We start from the raw sequence: 22,778 nt of genomic DNA on the forward strand, positions 1-22,778 counted from the left end.
TCAGTGAACTAACAGTGCAATAACTAAAGTCAGATTTAAATGATGAGCATCAGTACACATACATTTTCTAAGCTTGGTGCAGATACTCAATTGGAACTTAGTCTGGAATTTTGCTGGGTTGTGCTAACACATGGTATGCTTGCATTAAAGCCACTCCACTTATTAAACAACTCTCTACAATTTCCTTCTTTTACCTGAGTAATATTGACAAAATTAGAAATATCCTTATGCTGAAAAACTGGTCCATGCATTTGTTACATCAACTATTTTAATGCAGGAAGTCCAGAAAGTACTGCTAAAAGACTTCACTGCCGCAGAAGTTCTGATGGAAATTAAAAGTGAGATCATGTTTCTCCTATTTTATCTTCCCCTCATTGGCTGCCTGTTAAATCCACGATAGAATTTGAAATTCTCCTTCTTGCATATGAAGCCCTTAATAATCAAGTTCCATTATACATCAGAAATCTGATTGTTCCATTTGTTCCTAACGCAGCACTTCACTCTCAGACTGCAGCTTTACTGGTGGTTCCTAAAACCTGCCTCTGTCTCAAGTCTTTTGCAGCCTCTAAAGGTTTTATTCCAAGATTACCCTGTATTTATCTCATCCGTCTTCCCATCTAATGAGCTTCCTTATCTAAATAGAGTCCACCTATAGGGACAGTATCAATCCATCTCTTCTGTTAAGGCCTTAGAGGTTTGCTAGAGAACAGCAGAAAAAACAAACTGTAGAAAGATTAGGGATAACGTTGTGGAGAAGTTTAAAGTAGTTACTTTACAAAACAATATTACATTGTTTGAACATCTATCAGGCCACTGCTCAGTTTATCTGAAAATGGAAAGAGTGCAATTTTACCAAGACATGACAGTCAATCTAACCAGACAGTTAATTTTGAAAATGAGACATAAACTGTAATTTGTTTCACATGTCGCAGCAAACATTAGGAAGGAGGTACTCTGGTCAGATGAGATCAAAGTCGAACTTTTTGACATTTAAGCAAACATTGTGTGTGTGAAAGTTAACACCATCAAGCTGAAAAAAACCCTCCTTACAATAAAGCATGGTTTTGACAGTACAATTATTAAAATATAGATTAATCGTAGGTAAGACCTGGAAGAAAACTTGATGGAAAATACAAAAGACTAGATACTAGAGCAAGATTCGACTTCCAGCAAGAGAACACGTCAAACTGACAGCCAGATCTGTCATAGAGTGGTTTAAATTCATCATGTGTTAGAATGTCCTAGTCAAAGACCATGCCAAAATCTATCAGAAACGAATTTTATACTGTTTCATCCAGTTTAATTCGATTTGAGGTATTTTGTAGAAGCAGGGGAAATGTTTGTTGTCTGGATGTTCAAAGCTCGACGTTACCTCTAAAATCTAAGTACTGACTTAGCTGTGCTAAATGCTAATGCACATCACACTTCAAATTTGATATATTCTTCATCCATCCATCCGTTTTCTGGACACCCTTGTCCCTAGTGGGGTTAGGAGGGGTACTGGTGCCTATCTCCAGCGAACGTTTCAGGCGAGAGGCGGGGTACACCCTGGACCGGTCGCCAGTCTGTCGCAGAGCAATCTTTATCTGTTTCTTTTTTTTCTTGCAGCATAATCCTTCTACTTCGTATTGTGTTGCTCTGTCTTTTAAAATTCCAAGATAATTTGAAAGAGATTGTTTAAACGTGATAAACTCTGACAAGGTGAACACGTTTAAAACCTTTTGTAAGGTATCTGGTATTATTTTCTCTGTGCACTTATACAGACACATTCAGTCTCCTTTGTAGCTAACATCTGTTGCCATGGTGAAAGGATAGCCCTGAAGCTTGTTAGGTCACTGTCAAAACCTGCAAAGAACAACCGGTGTCCAAACACGCTCCCTCGGGTCTTTCTATCATCTCCTAGTTTCTTGACTTGAAAGAAACTGACAAATAATGACAAGAAGAAATTTTCTCTGCATTTCATATTTTTCTCTCTAATGGTCCTGATTTTAGAAATTAGCAGACTTACTCATGCCGTTGCTGTCAGATCACCCCTGGCAGCAACACGAGGCCTCACCGGTTAGAAATCCCACTACAAAGCCATCTGCATCTGAACATTTTCCTGTTGCATGTGATTTATTCATGAGTGAGTACAAAGCAATCAGATGAGAAAATCTCCCGAGTGATAGGTTCATGTGCATTTTGTGCACCGGCAGAGTGTTGCCAAGTGCTTTGACGTTGTTTATTCCATTCAGCTAAATGAGCACTCTCAAACACTGGCATTAGTTTGTGTCAAAAACCACTTCCTAATGTTGGCTTCAAGGCCTGTATCTCTTCACAGAGAAGCCCGCTGTCCCTCCATATTTAGCGTCAGACTTTCCTTTGAGCTGCTCCTCCTTTCGCAACGTTCTCTCAGTCTTGTTTGCGTATATTCTGTGCTGTCTGCTCAAACATACAGTAAATGGAGATGGGAAGATACCATCAACACATGGACAAGCAACCAAACAGCCCCCGTGTTCTCCGAGGCTATCATTACAGGCACACGGGTTTCTACATGTCCTGCTAGGATCAAAACAAAACATTTTAACACTTCAGATGATTCAACCAGGCTGAATCTACCTCACGTTTGCTGCATCTCTGGCTCGCTGCCTGCTGTCTGCATGTGTGAAGGAGTTGCTCCAAACATAGTGTTTTCTGGGTATGCTCACACTACTCATCAGTTCTAGGACATTCCTCCTATGACTGTGGGACTCAGCTAAAGCTCTTAATTTATTGTGGTCCCTGGTGTGTGCGCCTGTGTGTGTTTATGTTGAGCTATCCAAATTACCTCTTCTCACCAAGAGTCACAATGCCAGAGAAGACTGTAAACGTCCCTGTTCCCAAACAAAAGAGTCCTGGTCAGAAGTTTCCATCCGCTCGCTAAGGGCATAAATGTCACGTTTATTTTGGGCTTTTAATGATGCATTTGAACCATTCTGGATCCTAGTTGATATTTCTATGCAACATCCCACTGAAAAGATCTTCCAAGGCGAGAAATTGGTGCACCAGTTTGTATTAATTTTTGAGTTTCTTTGGCTATGTTCATACAGCAGATTAATTCTTCCCAAATATGCTTTTTTTTCATATCTGACTTTTTTTTTGGCAGTAAATCACATCACAGTCCCTTCACTCCTGGTTCTTACTACACATCCGAAGAGACTCCTCTACAGAAGTTGCAGTCAATGCTCCACACAAGGCCATTGCTATTAGCAATTTATTAACTTCCTTCGTCCTATGACTTTTGTGACAATACTGTTGGCTCCCTTTGCTCAACAACTTTAAAATTGAGCCATAGACACTGGTGTCCATTATGACTTCCATATGCTGTGTGACATCCACATAATTCTTCTTCTACGCATGCGGGTTGTTTTGGGGTCATAAACCACTCACACATGGGAGCGACAGACAGGTGATATTTCCAAACCATTGTTGGTAGGAGTGGTACAGCTTAATCAAAGTAATGGTTTTAACCCAAGCACCTAGCATTCAAACAAAATCCACAGATTTTTACTGTCATTGAGGTTAGGATTGTTGGATGGACATTCAGGAAACTTAATACAAGTCCTTCAAAAAATGTTTTGATGAGGGGACTGAAACCATTCTGTTAGTAAATTAGTAAACTGTATTTGATTTTTCTCAGATAAAAATCAAAACATACTTCACAGGCACAGCAGTGTTTTCAGAGCACCCAACTGTGTCCGTATTTCAGCCACCTGTCACCACTGGATGAAAGAAAGATTTTGTAGAATCTTCAGGAAACACCCAGAAATGACAAAGACTTTTGCATTATGCTGGAAGAAACTGGAATATCGATGTCATTGATGAAGATTCATCTTTTTGATAACTGTTGCAAGGAAGACTCAGTGACCTTAGAACATTGTACCAACTGTCAAGTATGGTGGCGGTATCTGGATCTGGACCTGTTTGGATGTCTGAGATATTGGTTCATGTAAAAAGTGTTTGGGATTTGAAGAACTAGATAAAATTTTATAAACCCCACCTTATCTTTAGCAGCCTGATGGTTGAAACTTTGAATTAGGTTCCTGTTGGACAAACATTCCAGACATGCATCAAATATGGGTTTAAAAAGGATAAAATTAATATTCTGAAATAGCTTAATCCATTTGAAAATTGCTGGGCTATCCTTAAGGTTTTTGTCTGTTTCATAAAGTGATTAAATAAAAAAATCCACATTGATGGCTAATGGCATTATCAAGTGCATTTTTTTAATCATAACAGTTTATTACAGCATTAATGTCAATTCCTAGTGCATGTTCACTGTTGACCAAAACTGTTCACACACTTTTAAGCATCTATTTATTTTTGCTCTTTACCTAAATCATTTTCTTTGCTTCAGAAATAAAGGCACACTTTGAATTGATTTTCTCCACATTGTTGGAAAAATCATTTCTTGGTCCGACATGCAAGACAGATGGAAATAAGATGCTGCTACATGAAATTATTTATTGATTCCCCCCCCTTTTTTTGCTGCACTACAGATACTCGTATAGGGACATTGCTGTGTCCTGTGGGTGAATTCCTTCGCTTAACTGCTTCCAGAGTTGTTGAGACAAAACTCTCTTCTAGGTCAAATCAGTAGCTGGCAGATTAGACTTGCTAAATCTCAGGGCCATGGGAATAAAAACAAACAAGGAGGATCTGGTTGCAGTGGCCATTTCCTCACACTTTCTCCATCCTCCCTCTGGAGTGTATATCTGTCCCCTGCATCTGCATGTAGATGTAAGGGGCATTAAATAGGCATAGCTCGGTTTGGAGGTCGCAGTTGCAGATGAGACACTTGAATGCCTCTCTGCTTGGGCAGAATTTCATTAAGGCTTGCAAGTTTAGTCTGTTTTCCTTTTTTTAAGACTGAGAAGAGGAAAAGTTTCAACCTCCCTCACTATGAGTGCTGAAACATCAAACATAATGAATAAATCATTGAATATTATTTACACATGAGATGATTGGCATAGAATTGAAAGTAGATATATCTAGTTTTTCCATATTTAAATGTGGCTGTAATTTGTTAAATACATGGTTATATAACTAAGTCTTTAAATTTTAAGATCATATGTAATTATATCAAGATTTATTCAGTTATTTCAAGCTTTCTTTTCCACAGCGCACAATGTAATAATAAATTAACAAATTTAAACTGTCACCATGGATCACCAAAAAAAAGATTGATTCACCTCAGAAATATTCTAAACATCTTGGCTAAAGCATTGCTAGCCACATCCATTGACTGTTTAGAAAAACTCACAGATAAAATAACTGTCCTATGTCTTGCACTAAAAATTAATGAAAAGATCAATACATTTTGTGAATCCAGCCAAAAAGAATAATCAGAAATATATTTTTGATGATGTTATTGGTATTAAGTTTACAACAGATTTAAATCCACCACTTAAAAAAACAACACAATTTATTCCATAAAGTAAGAGAATTTCAAAGAAGTGAAATACTACAGGGAATGTTTATTTAAACACATTCAATATTTTGCACAAAAGCATATTTTGGTAATGGCGACTTTGAAATGTGCCTGTATGCAGAAACTAGTCTAATGCATTGCTCACGTGTCATTTTGACAAATTATTCCATAAAACCTGTCTTAAAATCTTGAGGGACTCTTTTCTATGCACTCTGGTTATCTGTTCTGTCCATAGATTTTCAGTCGGATAAAGGCTGATTGATTGCAGGGGACATTCGATCAGCTTCATTTCCTTAGAAACAGATTTAGAATTTTCTTTGCTGGATTTTAGTGATCATTGTCTTGCTGAAACACCCTCCCACCCCCCTTGTTTCATTCTTATATTCTTAAGAAAATAATTTCATCTTTCCTTTAATCAATCTGAAGGCTGTTGAAAGCCTCCCCAACATCTCAGTGTTCCTGCTACTACTCATCACTTGACATGTTTTGGGGGTTACATTCAATGCAGTACCTCCTCCAAACATGACATAAGCAGTGAGCTGTGAAAAGTTGCATTTTGTTCTTATCCAGCCAAACAATATTCTTTGTGTTTTATTGGATTGCCTAAATGTGCTGCAACATCTTTTTTTTCCATCAGACTGTTTTTTTCTTCGCCGGTGGAGTCATGTGTTGTGAACTTGGATAAATCCCTTTTTTATTTACTCAAAACTAACTGCTTGTCAATGAAATCCCTACCCCTCTTGAGCAGTCTTTGGCTCACAGACATCTCATCTATTTATTATTTTTGACTCATCTGTCATAACTTTGGCAAGTACTAAATTAATGCTGGTTTATAATTAGATGTTCTTTTTGCTGCTGAAACTGAAACATTCAGAGGTTTGCAGGAACAAGGTTCTAGAAAACCTTGAGAGAACTCTGTCCTATCATGAGAAACTTCTGTTTCTGTTCTTCTTCTTGACTGTTTTGTTTAGATTTTTAAAAAATGTGTAGATTGTTTAATTTGTTGTGGACATCTAGAGTGAATTTCTTGTTGATATACATCAGCTGCAACATAAGTGCTATAAAATAAATAGACTCATGACACATTTTATTTAGTAGGTATTTTATACATTATTCATTTATTTGTTTCATATTTAAGTGAAATTTAGGTTTTTTTTTTTCCTTTTTTTGGCACGTTTGGATCTCTGTAGCAGAGATGAGCAACTAGCATAAAAAGCCTATTTCTTGAACATTTTCCTCAGCACTGTCTGCATCAGGAGACTTGTAGCTGTTGAGTTTGACATATCCCTGCAGGCTGGTGGATGGGAAGGAAAACGCAAACAGCTTTCAGCCACTCCTGCCTCTGACTATGCCAGATGCATAATGCTATTTGTGATTTACAGTGCTATGTGTTTTGGTTTGAACCCCTGTCCCAAGCTGGGGGACTGTATTGATCAAACACAGACATGCTGACATTGTCGACTTGTCATTACATGCGTTTTATGCCACTTTTATGACCTACAATAATCCATTGACGGAATTTTAAATGGCAATTGACGTATAGCTTGTGAAACTGCACTGTAGTTAGACCTCCACCTAGTGGTGATTTTGACTCACAGCTCAGATAAAAGATAATGAAAGTATTTGTTTATTTATTTATTTTTCTATTCCAAGTTGTATGTAAGCCTTTCATGTGTCTTAGGAGGTAAAGAAGAAATTTGATAAGGAGACGGAAAAATACTACTCCACACTTGAGAGACATCTCAACCTGTCATCTAAAAAGAAAGAGGCCTATCTACAGGAGGTAAAACCAAAGCAAATTTCCTCTTCCTGTAGATGTATTTGAAATAATTCCCTTTTTTTTTACGGTCAGCTCGGTGTCCTTTGAAAATCAAAGTTTCAGGTTTGTGTGGATATATGCATGACTGTTTTGTTGTTTAATTCTCTCTGTGCAAACCGATTCTGTGGAGTAATGAAGCGTTCTCTATGTCCTGGCTGAATCGTTTCTGTCTCATGGCTCAAACCTGCTTTGTTTGTTCATTCTCAGGCTGACACGCAGATTGATAAGGAGAGACAGCTCTTTTATGACACATCCCTTGAGTATGTTTTCAAAATTCAGGAAGTGCAAGAAAAGAAAAAATTTGAGTTTGTTGAGCCGGTAAGTGAAGTATTTTACTTTTTTTTTTTTTTTGTAGTTTTGTTGCTGTCACTTTAGTTAAAGCAGAAAACAGCCTTTTTAAATTATTGTTCTTCTTTCTGTAATGAAGGCAGTTTTACTGCACAAATTTGACTTCCTTATCTCACTTTTTCCTGTGCACTCAAGGAGGCAGAAGCAGGTAAAATTAAATCAAATTTCAGCTGTTAAATAAGAGAAGTGCTTATCAAACTCATTTCACTACAGATGCGGGGAGTGAACTTTGAAAAGATTAAATTCTCTGCATGTAAATCCCTGAAAAAGTGAGTCAGGAGCAAACTTTTTTAAAAAAGCTTCTTTTCCATTTATTTACATCCTCTGGCATCAGCCCATATCCCATGCCAGAAATGCAAATCTGCAGGTAGTTGGTGAGAGGGGGAAAAAATGACAGGGCTCCACCTCAGCTGTGATGAATCCAGGCGCAGATAAGGCACTTCATCCTTGTTCATTTGATATACCAAACCTCAGCCTAGAAATCAAATCAGCGGTTGTGTCTGAGGATTTGACTGAGTGCAGCTCCATGTTTGTGGGATCCTCTGTGCTCAAGATGAGATCAGTTTTTTTTTTTTCACTCCTGCTACACTACTCTAGTATTTTATTTTCCTACAGTGGTCAAGGATGGTTGTGTGTTATACAGAAACCAAGATTAACATCTCTCTGCTATAAAAAGCAAAAACTATCAGAAACATTTTTTCTCTGCTGTCATCTTACGTGGAGTGTTAGCAACACTAGAATATTCAAATTCATCGAGTGTGATGGATAAGATATTTCTTAGCATATTCTTTTAATAACTGACACTGTTTTAAGGTCACAATCTTATTAAAAGAAAAAAAACATTGAACAATACCTGTGGGAAACGTCTTTTAACTACTTTAAAATTAAGTGTTATAAATACACAACTTTATGTAATATAATCATTTAGTAGCAGCAGTCCAATTTTTGTCCAGTACTTTAATGTTGTCAGCTTTATATTTAACTGTTCCCTGACACATAATGAAGCTCTATAATGTTTACTACTAAGAATAAACCATGTTTCCTTTTTCCAGCTGTTGGCCTTTCTTCAGGGTTTGTTTACATTTTACCATGAAGGATATGAGTTGGCTCATGAATTTGAGCCATACAAACAGCAGCTCCAGTTCAACCTACAGAACGTAAGTCTCTGCACCTCAAAGGGTTAAACACAAAAGCAACTAGCCACATAATCAGATTCTGCAGCTTATCTTACCTAGATATAACAAGCAGAGCGCTTTTTCTTTTCCCACTGTGTGATGACATGGAGGACAGATATTTTCAGGGCAGCGTTGCAGGCAGTTACAGCGGACCATTTAATGGTGCTGTGTCAAAAAACACTTAGGAGTTGAAAATAAAACTGCAGACCCTGCCACCGTTCCTTCTTCCATCACTGCGACCTCGATGCTTTCAGCCCGAGGGTCCAAATTTTATTTCTGACCCAAAATGTCAGAGGCATTGCTCTGACAATTTTCACTGTATAACCCTCTCTCCATGTCTTCAGATGCAGAGAGCACTAATAGGAACTGACAAAGGTGAGGCTGTCGCAGCATTCTGCTCTGAGATGTGAAACAGCTTCACCCTCACCTTTTTAACTCCAAAAAAAAAAGAAAAGAAAGCAGAATCTTTTTCCTAAGTTCAAATCAATTCAAGCATACTTTTGAATATATTAATAAAATATATTTCACCATGGTGTTAATTATTCTTCTCATTGGTGGGATTGGAGACATTTGTCACACTGCTTTAGTTTAGGCACAGTGAGGGAATTCTTCATGCCAATAAAGTGCCTTGCAACAATCTTCAAACCCCTTGATCTTTTTATTTTTACTTTTGTCACATTATGGCCACAGCCTTAAATGTATTTTTTTTTTTTATGAAAGACATGGACACTGTAGTAAATCAGTGTAAAGTGGATGGAAAATAGGAAATGGTTTTTGGAACATTTTACAAATAAAAATCTGAAGATATTTGCTGTGCACTTGTTGTCATACAGCAGAGAGATCAGGGATGAAGTTGTGGAGACGTTTAAATCAGGATTAGGTAATAAAGCAATTTCACAAGCTTTGAAAATCTCAAAGACTTGTCATCATAAAGTGGAATAAAGGAAGGAACAGCAATAAACCTACTAAGGTTTTCCTCTTTAACTGAGAGGCCAGGAAACTGAAGAACTGCCGTAACTCTGGAGGAGCTGCTGAGATCCACAGCTCAGAATGGACAATCTGAGTGTCAAAAATCAGCTACACATTTCCCTGAACACACCATCCCTACAATGAAGCATGGTGATGACATCATTCTGTTGGAAAGAGAAAAACAGTCCCTCCAAGATGCCACAATGTCCTTTTGTGATTGTTGCGGCCTAAAGTTACAGATGTTGTGGCACATTTTTTAAAATGTTGTGGTTGAATTTGCACGATTTATAAATTATTATCTTTGCCATAACATGGTTTTACAAAAAAGTTGAAATTGCTGAACATAACTTTCCCAACAAAAAAAGTATTTTAACATAATAATGTTTAAAAAGCCAATAATATTTTCAAGTAAATTCTTGAAATAGAACCCTTAATACAAATACAATCATGTGCTGAAGAGTTGTCAAAGTGCAAAAGAAGATTGAAATATTTCCATGCTGGTCATCCAAGTTAACATGAACTGTATACGCAGAATAAGTACATGGTTTTTGAAGGGTAAACATTAGTGTTTAGCATCACACATGCTTTCAAGAGATATTGTGAAACAGAAAGTTAACAAGAGGCCTAAGAGTATTGGTCAGAAAAGAGAGAAATACAGAAAACTTTAAGGTGATTGGTCAGATTTGCAGAAAAGTTGTGATGACTGGTGAAAATTGCAAGTCTATCCAAAGTTTGAACTCAGCACAGTCAAAGTCCAAGACTTAAAGTTGGTAGACATTCACCAAACCACTTGCAGATGCATTTGCTGCTTAAGTTGGTTCTTCAGTTCAGTGTACTGGCAAGTTTATGTTTTTATTTAAAAATATGAAAACAATGTATAATTTTTATTACATTTTACAATTATGCAACAATGTGTGTTTGTTTATCCAACAAAATGCAAATAATGGAGTGTTTGTGCAAGTGCTGTGTGTTGCAACTTTGCATAATCTTGTATTTTTCCACATAGACAAGAAACAACTTTGTGAGCACCAAGCAGGAAGTGGAGAAGCTGATGAACAGGATAAGGTCTGCAGATCAGGACTACCAACCCCCCGGCCAGTGGACGATGGAAGGCTTCCTGTACGTCCAGGAGAAGCGTGAGTCCTCCCATCACTCCACTTGGACTCTCTCACTCCTGCTTCAGATAGAAGTGCGTCGTTTTAAATCCATCACCATAAATATGTCTCCAGCTTTCCCAGGTCGCCGCAGAAGTGATCGTTTCACACGGAGCTCTATAATTCATCCTGTTTACGGATTCACTTTGATGCACTCTCGAAAGTGGATGTGTGTTGGGGGTGTTACCACAAATAATAGATTTTTATCAGCAGCAATAAACAAATTTGGATTCATCACAACTTAATTGAATTTCTTTTTTCAGAAGTCCTTTCAAGAAGCCTGTGTTTGAGAGCAAAACTGTTTGCTATTTTGTTTCTCATCTCTCCGTCTCAGGTCCTCTGGGAAGCACGTGGACGCGTCACTACTGCATGTATGACAAAGGAAGCAAGACCTTCACCATGAGCAACACAGAAAACAAGTCAGCCGGGAAACAGGTAGTTCAGCTTAGTTCAGTTTGCTTTCCTTGGGTTGTAGATGAACCTGATAAAAGCAGAGAAAAAGGGGAAAAAAAACAGAGCAAGTGTAATCTGTGTGGGTGAAACAAAGAGCCTGCTTGTTTCTCCCCCAAGGGAGGACAAGAGGAAGCTGTCAGAGTTACTCAATTAACTTGGAAAACAAAAGACTTGTTAACTGTAGGAGGGCCTGAAAAAATGTAGACAGATACAATGGAATACAATGGATACAATGGAATACAATGCAATGGAAATTTCGTTGAATTCTGTTCAATGACAATAAATGCTGTCTATCTATCTATCTATACCAAAACCTTTTAATAAAAAGAAAAGGAAACTCGAGAAGCAAAAAATAATCTTTAAACAATAAAATTTTACTGTTTTTTTTATTATTTTTTTGTGTGTGTGTGTTCAGGATGTGCTAAAAATGTCTGATATAATAATTAACTGTTCTGCCATGTTTTGTTTAGACATTTTACTATTTCCATTATTTTAGTGATTTTGAAAGTAGCTTTTTTCACATATATTGTGACTTTTATCCTATACATTCAACTGAAAAAGAAATATGTTTAAAAAAACAAAAAAATTGAAAAAACTAGAGTAACCTGATTGTATCTGTCAAAACAAGTCCTTTGTTAAGGTTTCTGTGATTTATTTTCAGCATTAGTAGTAGTCTATCAGCTTTCCACATCATCCCTTGTCAATATTTTCCCACTTTGCCTTGCAGAAATTCTGCAAATGTATCAGAGTATGAGGAGTTCCCTCATCCAAAGGTTGTCCCAAAGATTTTCTGTCAGATTTAATTTTAGACTTTTGTTACAATGTTTTGAGACATTTCGAGACAAGGAGTCGATCACTATGGGGTGAGGCAGAGCCACTCCCCCAGCAGCTAGTAGTAAACAGCTTACAGCCATGGCTAACTCTGGGAGCCAAGGAAGAAAAGCCTTTTCCCTATAGTCCAAAATACGTTTTTTACTCCAAAACGCAGCCACATTATGTTCAAAAGAAAAACATAAGTGCAATCATTTGCATATTGAGAGTCTACAGAGGCTGATCATCTCCCCACTCAGCTCCTGGATCACAGTTGAAACTGACTTTTATGTCAAATCCACATTAATTTAATGACAGAAACTAATTTTCTAACTGCATCTTTGATTCATTTTGTCCAGCTATAGACTGTAAGACTCTGTCCAATCAGAGTCAGGTATTGTGTTACTTGGTGCTTTTAATCAGTTTTCAATTAATTAAATCCAAGTCTATGGAACACAAAATGTCACTAAAATCAATCTGTCCTTACAAAATCTTTCAGAAAATCGTAAAAGTTCATCGAATTGTATTGTTTGCAAAATATCGTGATACATACCGTGTCATGATCAAAATATCGTATATCGTACAGTGAGATTATTGTATCGCTACACCCTTACTAATTTATGAAAAGGGTTTTATGTTTTGATCAACCTTGATAGAAACTTTAATTTTATCTGTAAAAAATAGAGCTGCCACTACCATGTTTCCCTGAAGGCATGGGGTGTTTTCATGATTCAGTGTTGCTTTTGTGCAAAACCTACCATTTGAAATTCTTGATTCAAATCTTAATCTTACTTTCTTCAGACAATAACACATACATAGGTTTTAGGAGATCTTAGCCAAGACTTATAATTTTCTTTGGAAGAAATAACTTCTCCTTTCCAGTCCTACTCTTTAATCCAGGCATGAGAAGAATGCAGGAGATTGTTGTCACACGTAGAGCATAAATAGTTGTCGGAAATTCCTTCTCTGAATCTGCTTGGAACTTCTATTTAAACTAAACTTTTAAAAAAGGGCATCGTCTGGCTGATCGCCCTGACGTCGCCTCTTTCTTCCCTTCTTTTAAAGGACTAAGTTATCCTAAGCTCTCTCTGTAGTTAAGCTGCTACAGGTTTAGGCTGCTAGAGAACAAACTGACAACTTTTCCTCATTTTCTTCTTCTACTACTCTCCAATTTGCACCATAGTAGCTTCATGTCATGTCAGAAAACATCCATCCATCCATCCATCTTCTTCCGCTTATCCGAGGTCGGGTCGCGGGGGTAGCAGCTTCAGAAGGGAGGCCCAGACTTCCCTCTCCCCAGCCACTTCTTCCAGCTCCTCCGGGGGAATCCCGAGGCGTTCCCAGGCCAGCCGAGAGACATAGTCCCTCCAGCGTGTCCTGGGTCTTCCCCGGGGCCTCCTCCCGGTGGGACGTGCCCGGAACACCTCACCAGGGAGGCGTCCAGGAGGCATCCTGACCAGATGCCCAAGCCACCTCAACTGGCTCCTCTCGATGTGAAGGAGCAGCGGCTCTACTCTGAGTCCCTCCCGGATGACTGAGCTTCTCACCCTATCTCTAAGGGAGAGCCCAGCCACCCTACGGAGAAAACCCATTTCGGCCGCTTGTATCCGCGATCTCGTTCTTTCGGTCATGACCCAAAGCTCATGACCATAGATGAGGGTGGGAACGTAGATCGACCGGTAAATCGAGAGCTTCGCTTTTTGGCTCAGCTCTCTCTTCACCACGACGGACCGGTACAGCGCCCGCTTGACAGCAGACGCTGCGCCAATCCGCCTGTCGATCTCCCGCTCCCTTCTTCCCCCATTCGTGAACAAGATCCCGAGATACTTAAACTCCTCCACTTGGGGCAGGACACCCCCCCTGACCCGGAGAAGGCACTCTACCCTTTTCCGGCTCAAGACCATGGCCTCGGATTTGGAGGCACTGATCCCCATCCCGGCCGCTTCACACTCGGCTGCGAACCGATCCAGCGAGAGCTGCAGATCACGATCTGATGAAGCCAAAAGGACCACATCGTCTGCGAAAAGCAGAGATGAGATCCTGAGGCCACCAAATCGGATCCCCTCAACACCTTGGCTGCGCCTAGAAATTCTGTCCATGAAAGTGATGAACAGAATCGGTGACAAAGGGCAGCCCTGGCGGAGTCCAACTCTCACCGGAAACGAGCCCGACTTACTGCCGGCAATGCGGACCAGACTCTGACACCGGTCATACAGGGACCTGACAGCCCGTATCAAAGGGCCCGGTACCCCATACTCCCGGAGAACCCCCCACAGGGCTCCCCGAGGGACACGGTCGAACGCCTTCTCCAAGTCCACAAAACACATGTAGACTGGTTGGGCGAACTCCCATGCACCCTCCAGGACCCTGCTGAGGGTGTAGAGCTGGTCCAGTGTTCCACGACCAGGACGAAAACCACACTGCTCTTCCTGAATCCGAGGTTCGACTATCCGACGGACCCTCCTCTCCAGGACCCCTGAATAGACCTTGCCAGGGAGGCTTAAGAGTGTGACCCCTCTATAATTGGAGCACACCCTCCGGTCCCCCTTTTTGAACAGGGGGACCACCACCCCAGTCTGCCAATCCAGGGGAACTGCCCCCGATGTCCATGCGATATTGCAGAGTCGCGTCAACCAACACAACCCTACAACATCCAGAGCCTTAAGGAACTCCGGGCGGATCTCATCCACCCCCGGGGCCTTGCCACCGAGGAGCTTTTTAACCACCTCGGCGACCTCGCCCCCAGAGATTGGAGAGCCCAACCCAGAGTCCCCAGGCTCCGCTTCCTCAGTGGAAGGCATGTTGGTGGGATTGAGGAGGTCTTCGAAGTACTCTGCCCACCGGCCCACAATGTCCCGAGTAGAGGTCAGCAGCACACCATCCCCACTATAAACAGTGTTGGTGCTGCACCGCTTCCCCCCCCTGAGACGCCGGATGGTGGACCAGAATCGCCTCGAAGCCGTGCGGAAGTCTTTCTCCATGGCCTCTCCAAACTCCTCCCACACCCGAGTTTTTGCCTCAGCAACCGCCCGAGCCGCATGCCGCTTCGCCCGCCGGTACCCATCAGCTGCTTCCGGAGTCCCACAGGCCAAAAAGGCTCGATAGGACTCCTTCTTCAGCCTGACGGCATCCCTCACCGAAGGTGTCCACCAACGGGTTCGAGGGTTGCCGCCGCGACAGGCACCGACAACCTTGCGGCCACAGCTCCGATCGGCCGCCTCGACAATGGAGGCACGGAACACGGTCCACTCAGACTCCATGTCCCCCACCTCCCCCGGGACGTGTTCGAAGTTTTGCCGGAGATGGGAGTTAAAGCTCCGTCTCACAGGGGATTCCGCCAGACGTTCCCAGCAGACCCTCACAACACGTTTGGGCCTGCCAGGTCTGACCGGCTTTCGCCCCCGCCACCGGAGCCAACTCACCACCAGGTAGTGGTCAGTGGACAGCTCCGCACCTCTCTTCACCCGAGTGTCCAAGACATACGGCCGCAGATCCGATGAAACGATGACAAAGTCGATCATCGAACTGCGGCCTAGGGTGTCCTGGTGCCAAGTGCACATATGGACACCCTTATGCTTGAACATGGTGTTCGTTATGGACAATCCATGGCGAGCACAGAAGTCCAGCAACAGAACACCGCTCGAGTTCAGGTCGGGTGGGCCGTTCCTCCCAACCACGCCCCTCCAGGTCTCACTGTCGTTGCCCACGTGAGCGTTGAAGTCCCCCAGCAGAACAAGGGAGTCCCCAGGAGGAGCACTCTCCAGTACCCCCTCTAAGGACTCCAAAAAGGGTGGGTAATCTGAACTGTCGTTCGGCCCGTAAGCACAAACGACAGTCAGAACCCGTCCCCCCACCCGTAGGCGGAGGGATCCTACCCTCTCGTTCACCGGGGTAAACCCCAACGTACAGGCGCCGAGATGGGGAGCAACAAGTATGCCCACTCCTGCCCGACGTCTCTCTCCCTGGGCAACTCCAGAGTGGAAGTATGTCCAGCCCCTCTCAAGGAGACTGGTTCCAGAACCAGAGCCATGCGTCGAGGTGAGACCGACTATTTCTAGCCGGAACCTCTCGACCTCACGCACTAGCTCCGGCTCCTTCCCCACCAGAGAGGTGACATTCCACGTCCCAAGAGCCAGTTTCTGCAACCGAGGATCGGACCGCCAGGGTCCCCTCCCTTGGCCGCCACCCATCACACAGTGCACCCAACCCCTTTGGCCCCTCCCACGGGTGGTGGGCCCATGGGAGGGGGGGCCCATGTTTCCTCTTCGGGCTGAGCCCGGCCGGGCTCCATGGGTAAAAGCCCGGCCACCAGACGCTCGCCATCGTGCCCCCCCTCCAGGCCTGGCTCCAGAGTGGGGCCCCGGTGACCCGCGTCCGGGCGAGGGAACACCAAGTCCAAGGTTTTCCTTCATCATTGGGGTCTTCGGGCTGCACTTTGTCTGGTCCCTCACCTAGGACCTGTCTGCCTTGGGTGACCCTACCAGGGGCATGAAGCCCCAGACAGCATAGCTCCTAGGATCATTGGGGCACTCAAACCCCTCCACCACGATAAGGTGGCAGCCCATGTCAGAAAACATACACTCTTAAAAGGGCTTTACTGTTTTAAAATAATGAGAAAACTGCATTTTAAACTGCCTTTATTAGGTTATCTCTCTGCATTCCTTGGAGAATGTAGGCCCTATATTTAAAGAAAAGTTCAACATTCTTTGGGTGAGGTTCTGTGAAAAGGTTATAAGCAGTTAATATCTAACCTGCTGTAGATAACCTTGGTTTATTTTAAGACAGTCGAAGTGTGCTTTTGGTCTTTGCCTCTGTCAGACTAGTTGTCAGCTGCAGCCTCTGGGACCTGCTAATCAGTATTTACACAGAATGGAGACAACATGAAGGTAAGATATTAACTTTTTATAACCTTTCAGCTGGACCCAGCTTTAAAAATCCTGAGTTGTCCATTCCAATAAGATTTTCAAAACATCTCCCACCATTTCCAAATCCATCATGCTCTGTAACGGACTGAAGTTGAAAGCACAGAAGGAAGAAAACAGAGAAACTAAGGCATTCAGACTTCCTGTCATCTGCTGGAGTTGGCACTCAACTTTTTCTGTTTTGAAACAAGTAAACCTGCAAATGTACATATTGATGGAAAATATAATGAACACTCCACACCAACGTCTAGTTCTCTGCTGTTGTAGTTTTAATGAATTACAGTGTAGCCCCAAATTAGCAGAGTTATTGTAAGAATAGCTGCATAAGAATAGCTCCTCTAAAAAGTATATATTTTAATAGTTCACACACCAAATATACCTCATTGTGCATTAATATGCACAGTGTTTTAACTTGATGGTTTGCAAAGGCCAGGCAATATCCTGTCAAGAAGCTTTGTGCCTACACGTTTCAGCTTCCCAAATTGCATTTTCTTTTGAATACTTTAGATATGTTCTGTGAAGAAAGCCACAAATAGTCCAAATTCCGCAAATAATTTGGACTTACACAGCCCAGAAAGTCTCTGAATAGGTGAACACATGAAAACTGAACTGGAAATAGGCAGATAGAACAATCTCTGTTCAGCTCTTACTTCACTTACTAAACATCTCACTGATGCTGAAAAGTGTTAACTTTAAGTTGTCTTCTCTGTTATAACTCCCACACAGAAGAGTGTAGTTCTTAACATGACATAGCATTTAGGTATAGTACAGTCACTAATAGAGGAAACAAATCCATTATTCAATTTCCGACCAGTCAGGGGAACATCTATCTCGCTTGTGGTCATCAGTCAATTTGCTGTTGCATCTCTATTGTTTCCTATTTGTGGTAATGAAAGATCAATGAGTTTTGTTGTGTTGTTTTCCTTTCTCTTTGTGTGGATCTGTTTGTATCGTCCCTGTTAGAATGGCTTCGTCTTGAATCAGCCAGAGACTTTCAAGCTCAAGTCCTGCATTCGGAGGAAAACAGACTCCATCGACAAGCGCTTCTGCTTTGATATCGAAGTGGTGGAGAGGTCCGTGAGACATGAATTTTTGTTGCTTGCATAGTCTTGGGGGATAAACAAACTGTGATATTTAATGCTGTTTGCATCACTAAGTCTGTATGGTATTTGTTTTTAATATGTTGAACGAAATGTTGCCCAACATACTGAAATACCAGAGGATTTATGTAAGACACACCGGCAAAGCACCTTTTTTTTTCCCAGTTACACTTGAATTCCTAAGATCCTGAAGCTGCATGTGGAATGTTCTGTTCTCATTATGTGTTGTCTTGAATCTAATGTATGTTACATTTTGAATGTTCTGAGTCTTAACATCTTCAGAGAGTTCATTTTAACCATGTCAGAGATCATCAGCACTCTTATTGTCCTGCATGTTCTCCATGTCCTCCCCCTCCCCAGCTCCTGTTTGCTTGTATGTCTGCGACATCAGTAGTTGTAGTGTTTTTGAACCCGTTCCATCTTTTGTCTGTGTTCGTGTCACTGTAGAAATGACATCTGTCGAGGAACTCTTTTCAGACCACTTCAGTTTTTCTGTAAAGTCCGGTATGTGAACTGAACGGGAAAGATGCGTGAGCTGCATGTGTGCATGTTCATTTAAAACTAATTACCGCTGTTGATCACTTGCCATTAAAAACATTAGATATAATTATAAACTACATACTGCATAAAAATATAAATACCTTTTGTTCTTACTGTCTAACATTAAGTCAGACTAAACTTTACTTGTCAAGTACATTTACTATAACTACTTTTGTTTGCTAAAAGCCAGAATTGTGAGAGAGATGATTTAAGTGTCATTCAAATTCTTCCTTCATTTTCTTAAAATTTGTTTCCAAGTTATAACTTCCTTTCCACTGATATCTTGACATGTTGCTTCAGTATTTCTACCCAATATACTTTCCTGATGACACCATCTTTTTTGTGAAGTATGACCTCCTGAAGCATAATACTCCCTCAACATGATGCTACATTCATACTTCACAGTTGGGATGTTCTCAGGTTGCAGATTCCCCTCCCCCTTTTTAATCCAAATATTTAATCCAAAGCAATCCCAGCTGACCACAGGAAATGTCTTCAAAAATCAAGGTATTTGATTAACAAATATTACATTTGACAAGTGCCATCATCAAGATAATCCCAGTTTACTCCAAAAGGTGTTCATATCAGAGAAATTGAACTCGTCTCCTTCCTGAGTAAAACGATAGGACATTCCCATGATACTCATTTAAACAGGTGAATGTGAAAATTGCTACCAAGAATGAATCAGAGAGTTTAGATCCACAGTTAAGGTTCCTGATATTTTAAAATACTTAAAAATACATCTACTGGTGTGTCTCCATTTAATTTGTATATTATGGTTTAACCTATCAGAATCTTGCAATGACATCATCTTGTCTTCCCCAAAAGCATGTTTTGAATTTGAAGTGTATAATCAAAGATTCTCTATCAAATCTTTTCTCTCATTATTCTGGCGTTTAGCAATTATAAATTATTTTGTAATCCTAACTAATATGAAATAGAAACATATTTTGTGGAGAAAGGTTTGTGTTTCCATACATATATTCACCTACAAAGCATAATACAGTAATAATACAGCTTATGTAAAGAATTATATTTCCAATTATCACTGTTGCTCTTTTGCCACTTAAAACATAATTGAAACAAATGGAAAAGTTAATCGCTGATAAAAAAAAAAAGATATTTATGTTGCCCCTCTCGGAAGATTTGCCATTGATTCGTATTTATTAGGCTAATTGCTAATCCCATTTCTCATTAAAACCTACTGTAGAGGAGAATAAGCCTTACTGAGAAGCTTCTCTGCTTAAGAACACACCCCTAAATGACTAAGATGTCTGTTATGAAGGCTTGAAATGAACTAATCGTGGAGATCCACACTTGAGATAATAGAATTTGCTCATCTTTTCTCTGTGGGTAAATGTGCAGCAGCTGCTTGCCCAGCACTGCTCACCCTTGGTGAGTGTTGCTGAGCAGTTTATTTGCAGGACAACTCATTTATCTTACACTTCGATGCACCAAGGTGCCGGCCCCAGGCATAAGGACAATGCAGGCCAAGTTCCAGTCAGATTTTAGCTCATCCATTTATTCTCGTTATATCCCGAGCACTCTGTCACACCTATGGCCCGGCCATAATCAAGCCAGCCGTCTGATTCTGGAAGGGTTTATTTGTCCAAATTACCGGGGATTGATAGGGATTTTCACAGCAGGAAAATACTTTCCCAGATGTTCAGGAAGGAACAAAAATATATTATCTTCATGAAATCGTGTGCAATTAATAGCTAAAAGGATTACAAATACATTTATTTTGTAACACAAACATTTTCAGAAGCTCAGCCAGTTCTAACATACAAATCCCACAGCTTGTTTTTTTTATTGAAAAAATGTTTCAATAAAGTCACAAATATGAATATTTCCTTTCTTGCACCAATGCAAATCCAAATCTGTCTGCTTAGTAATGACCTCCTCACTGTAGTAAAAGTAGATTTGTCTCCATGCTAGTACTAACTGTCACTACTGGGTGGGTTTTTTCCAGCGTCATTTGATTATGCCACTGCTACAGTTCAAATTAAAAGCAAATAATGCTTGCATGAGTTTTAGACTGTCAGCAGCACATAATGTGGTTGTAGATTTTTATAGTATAGTACAAATTTATTGGCACCCCTGTTAAGATGTGTAAAACAGCCTTAAAACGAACTCGCCTTTTGTTGCCACAACATCATTTCTCACTTTTATTTGAGTGTATTTAATCTTTGGAAGAAAAGAAACATTCAGATCATCTAATATACTTTACAGCAGGCAGGTTTTTGTTTTTCATTATTTGCTTCCTGTTGAATCTACCCAAAGTAGTTTCGACAGGCTACAAAGGAAGTTCTTGGTAAATATCAGCAGTCGAAATGTTTACCTTCGTGACACTAGCAGAAAAAGAGATTCATTTTATTTTACAGTGGCATATACGATATGGCATGTGTGGCAACATGATGAGTCCAAGATGCCACTCTGTGCTGTAGTTCTATAACTTGTGGTCTTCATCCTCATTTTTTCACAGCTCCATGCAGTTGTTTGATACTTTTTATTTAAAGCCCTGTAGCGACGGGAAAGTTTAAAAAGGATTCGTAGTCATTGTAGTCATTTTCTCTTTTATAAAGACTCCAGCCTTACTTTGGCATTATGTACACCTGTCTTTCCCATGTGCAGTAGAAGACACATACACATATTCCAGGGAAAGATAAACTATTGAGTTACATATAAACTCCTATAAAGTATAACTCAAATAAATATTTAGTAAATTGCCAGAAAAATTTAAAAAAATTATTTTTTACTGACTGGATGTACGCAAGTATAGGTTGACTGGATATTTTCCCATTTTACGTATCTTTCCCAGGGGTGCCAACAGCTTTTTGCACACGCATGTTAGGTGCAAAATGTGCATCACTCTAACTTAAAGACAAGCGGCTTTTAGCTGGGATTGGATTGTGAAGCGCAGAGCCAAGTGAGGACACAGTTTGAAGTCAAGCATTCGCACACGAGCTATTTTAGTAGCAGTAGTCCTTTTATAGATGAATCAGCCAGTGTAAACACGGTCCGTCCAAGGGCCCCACAGCAATGAGATCATACTGAGACCAGCTTTTCTCCTAAAACCTTCCAGGCATGGCGTAATGACACTGCAGGCGCTGTCAGAGTCCAACAGAAGACTGTGGCTGGAGGCCATGGATGGCAAGGAGCCGGTGAGGATCTCTGTCAGTTCTTCTGTAAAATATTTATTCTGTTCATGCTATTTGTTTGGCTTCAGTGTTTAATTGTTTTGTCTGATCAGTCAGTTGTCTTACCGACAGATTTGTCTGCAGCGCCCTCTTCTGGTGGCTTGAAATGCAAAAGAATTTCACAGAGAGCTTATAAGCTTTGGGGCACTGGAACATATCTGGGTCATTTTTTATATTTTTTTACATGTTAAAGCAGTGAAGTAATGACTTTCTTCCAAACTTTCTGTAGATTTACAACCTGCCAGCCATACTAAGCAAAAAAGAGGAAAGTAAGTGTGGTTTTTTTCATCTTTCCAAACCCTTTTCATCATTAAACTACATATATTCATGCTTGATAATAACTTAATAGAGTCACCATGCATAAATAAACAAGTAGGTTTCTTTTTTACTTATAGCTATATCTGCTCATTAACACAGTTATTCGGTATTCGCCCACTCAGCTGACACAGCAGAGCCTTCCAGCACAGAAGCTGTATCTTATTAATCGTGTTAGTTTGAGCCAAGGCATAAGGGAAGGCTGATCATTCCTATGTGATATGTAGTTAACCCAGCCACTAATTGACATGTCAAACCCCTTTTTTGTGGTATGTTCCAGCGTATCTTAACGAGGCAGGTTTTAACTTCGTGAGGAAATGTGTTGACCTGGTCGAGACAAGAGGTGAGGCATTTAAATCCCCCCGGCTTTCATGTGACAAATTACTTGAACACTACTTGGTCCTGATTAATTGACTTTGTTCATTAATATTCATTCTAATATAGTGAAATGGCATGCCATCCACAATTACAATTAGCAATTTTTCAGATTTTGTAATGTTACAAACACAAAGAGTGTTTTGTTG

At 40.6% G+C, this 22,778-nt stretch overlaps 1 protein-coding gene across 4 annotated transcripts in view; it reads left to right on the forward strand.

Annotated features, from left to right (window-relative positions):
• Positions 1-22,778, forward strand: part of arhgap42b (Rho GTPase activating protein 42b) — a 109,531-nt gene that overhangs the window by 67,636 nt on the left and 19,117 nt on the right. For 2 of the 4 annotated variants that reach the window (XM_027999062.1, XM_027999063.1), the window contains exons 5-14: positions 7,131-7,232; positions 7,476-7,586; positions 8,669-8,773; positions 10,767-10,896; positions 11,249-11,349; positions 18,063-18,172; positions 18,647-18,703; positions 21,825-21,903; positions 22,169-22,208; positions 22,535-22,597. In XM_027999062.1, the coding sequence (XP_027854863.1) occupies positions 7,131-7,232; positions 7,476-7,586; positions 8,669-8,773; positions 10,767-10,896; positions 11,249-11,349; positions 18,063-18,172; positions 18,647-18,703; positions 21,825-21,903; positions 22,169-22,208; positions 22,535-22,597 (898 nt within the window). The remainder of the gene's footprint in view (positions 1-7,130; positions 7,233-7,475; positions 7,587-8,668; positions 8,774-10,766; positions 10,897-11,248; positions 11,350-18,062; positions 18,173-18,646; positions 18,704-21,824; positions 21,904-22,168; positions 22,209-22,534; positions 22,598-22,778) is intronic. The other 2 variants (XM_027999064.1, XM_027999065.1) reach the window with 1 other exon arrangement.

This window comes from Xiphophorus couchianus, chromosome 18 (assembly GCF_001444195.1).
Source record: "Xiphophorus couchianus chromosome 18, X_couchianus-1.0, whole genome shotgun sequence".
Lineage (NCBI taxonomy): Eukaryota > Metazoa > Chordata > Actinopteri > Cyprinodontiformes > Poeciliidae > Xiphophorus > Xiphophorus couchianus.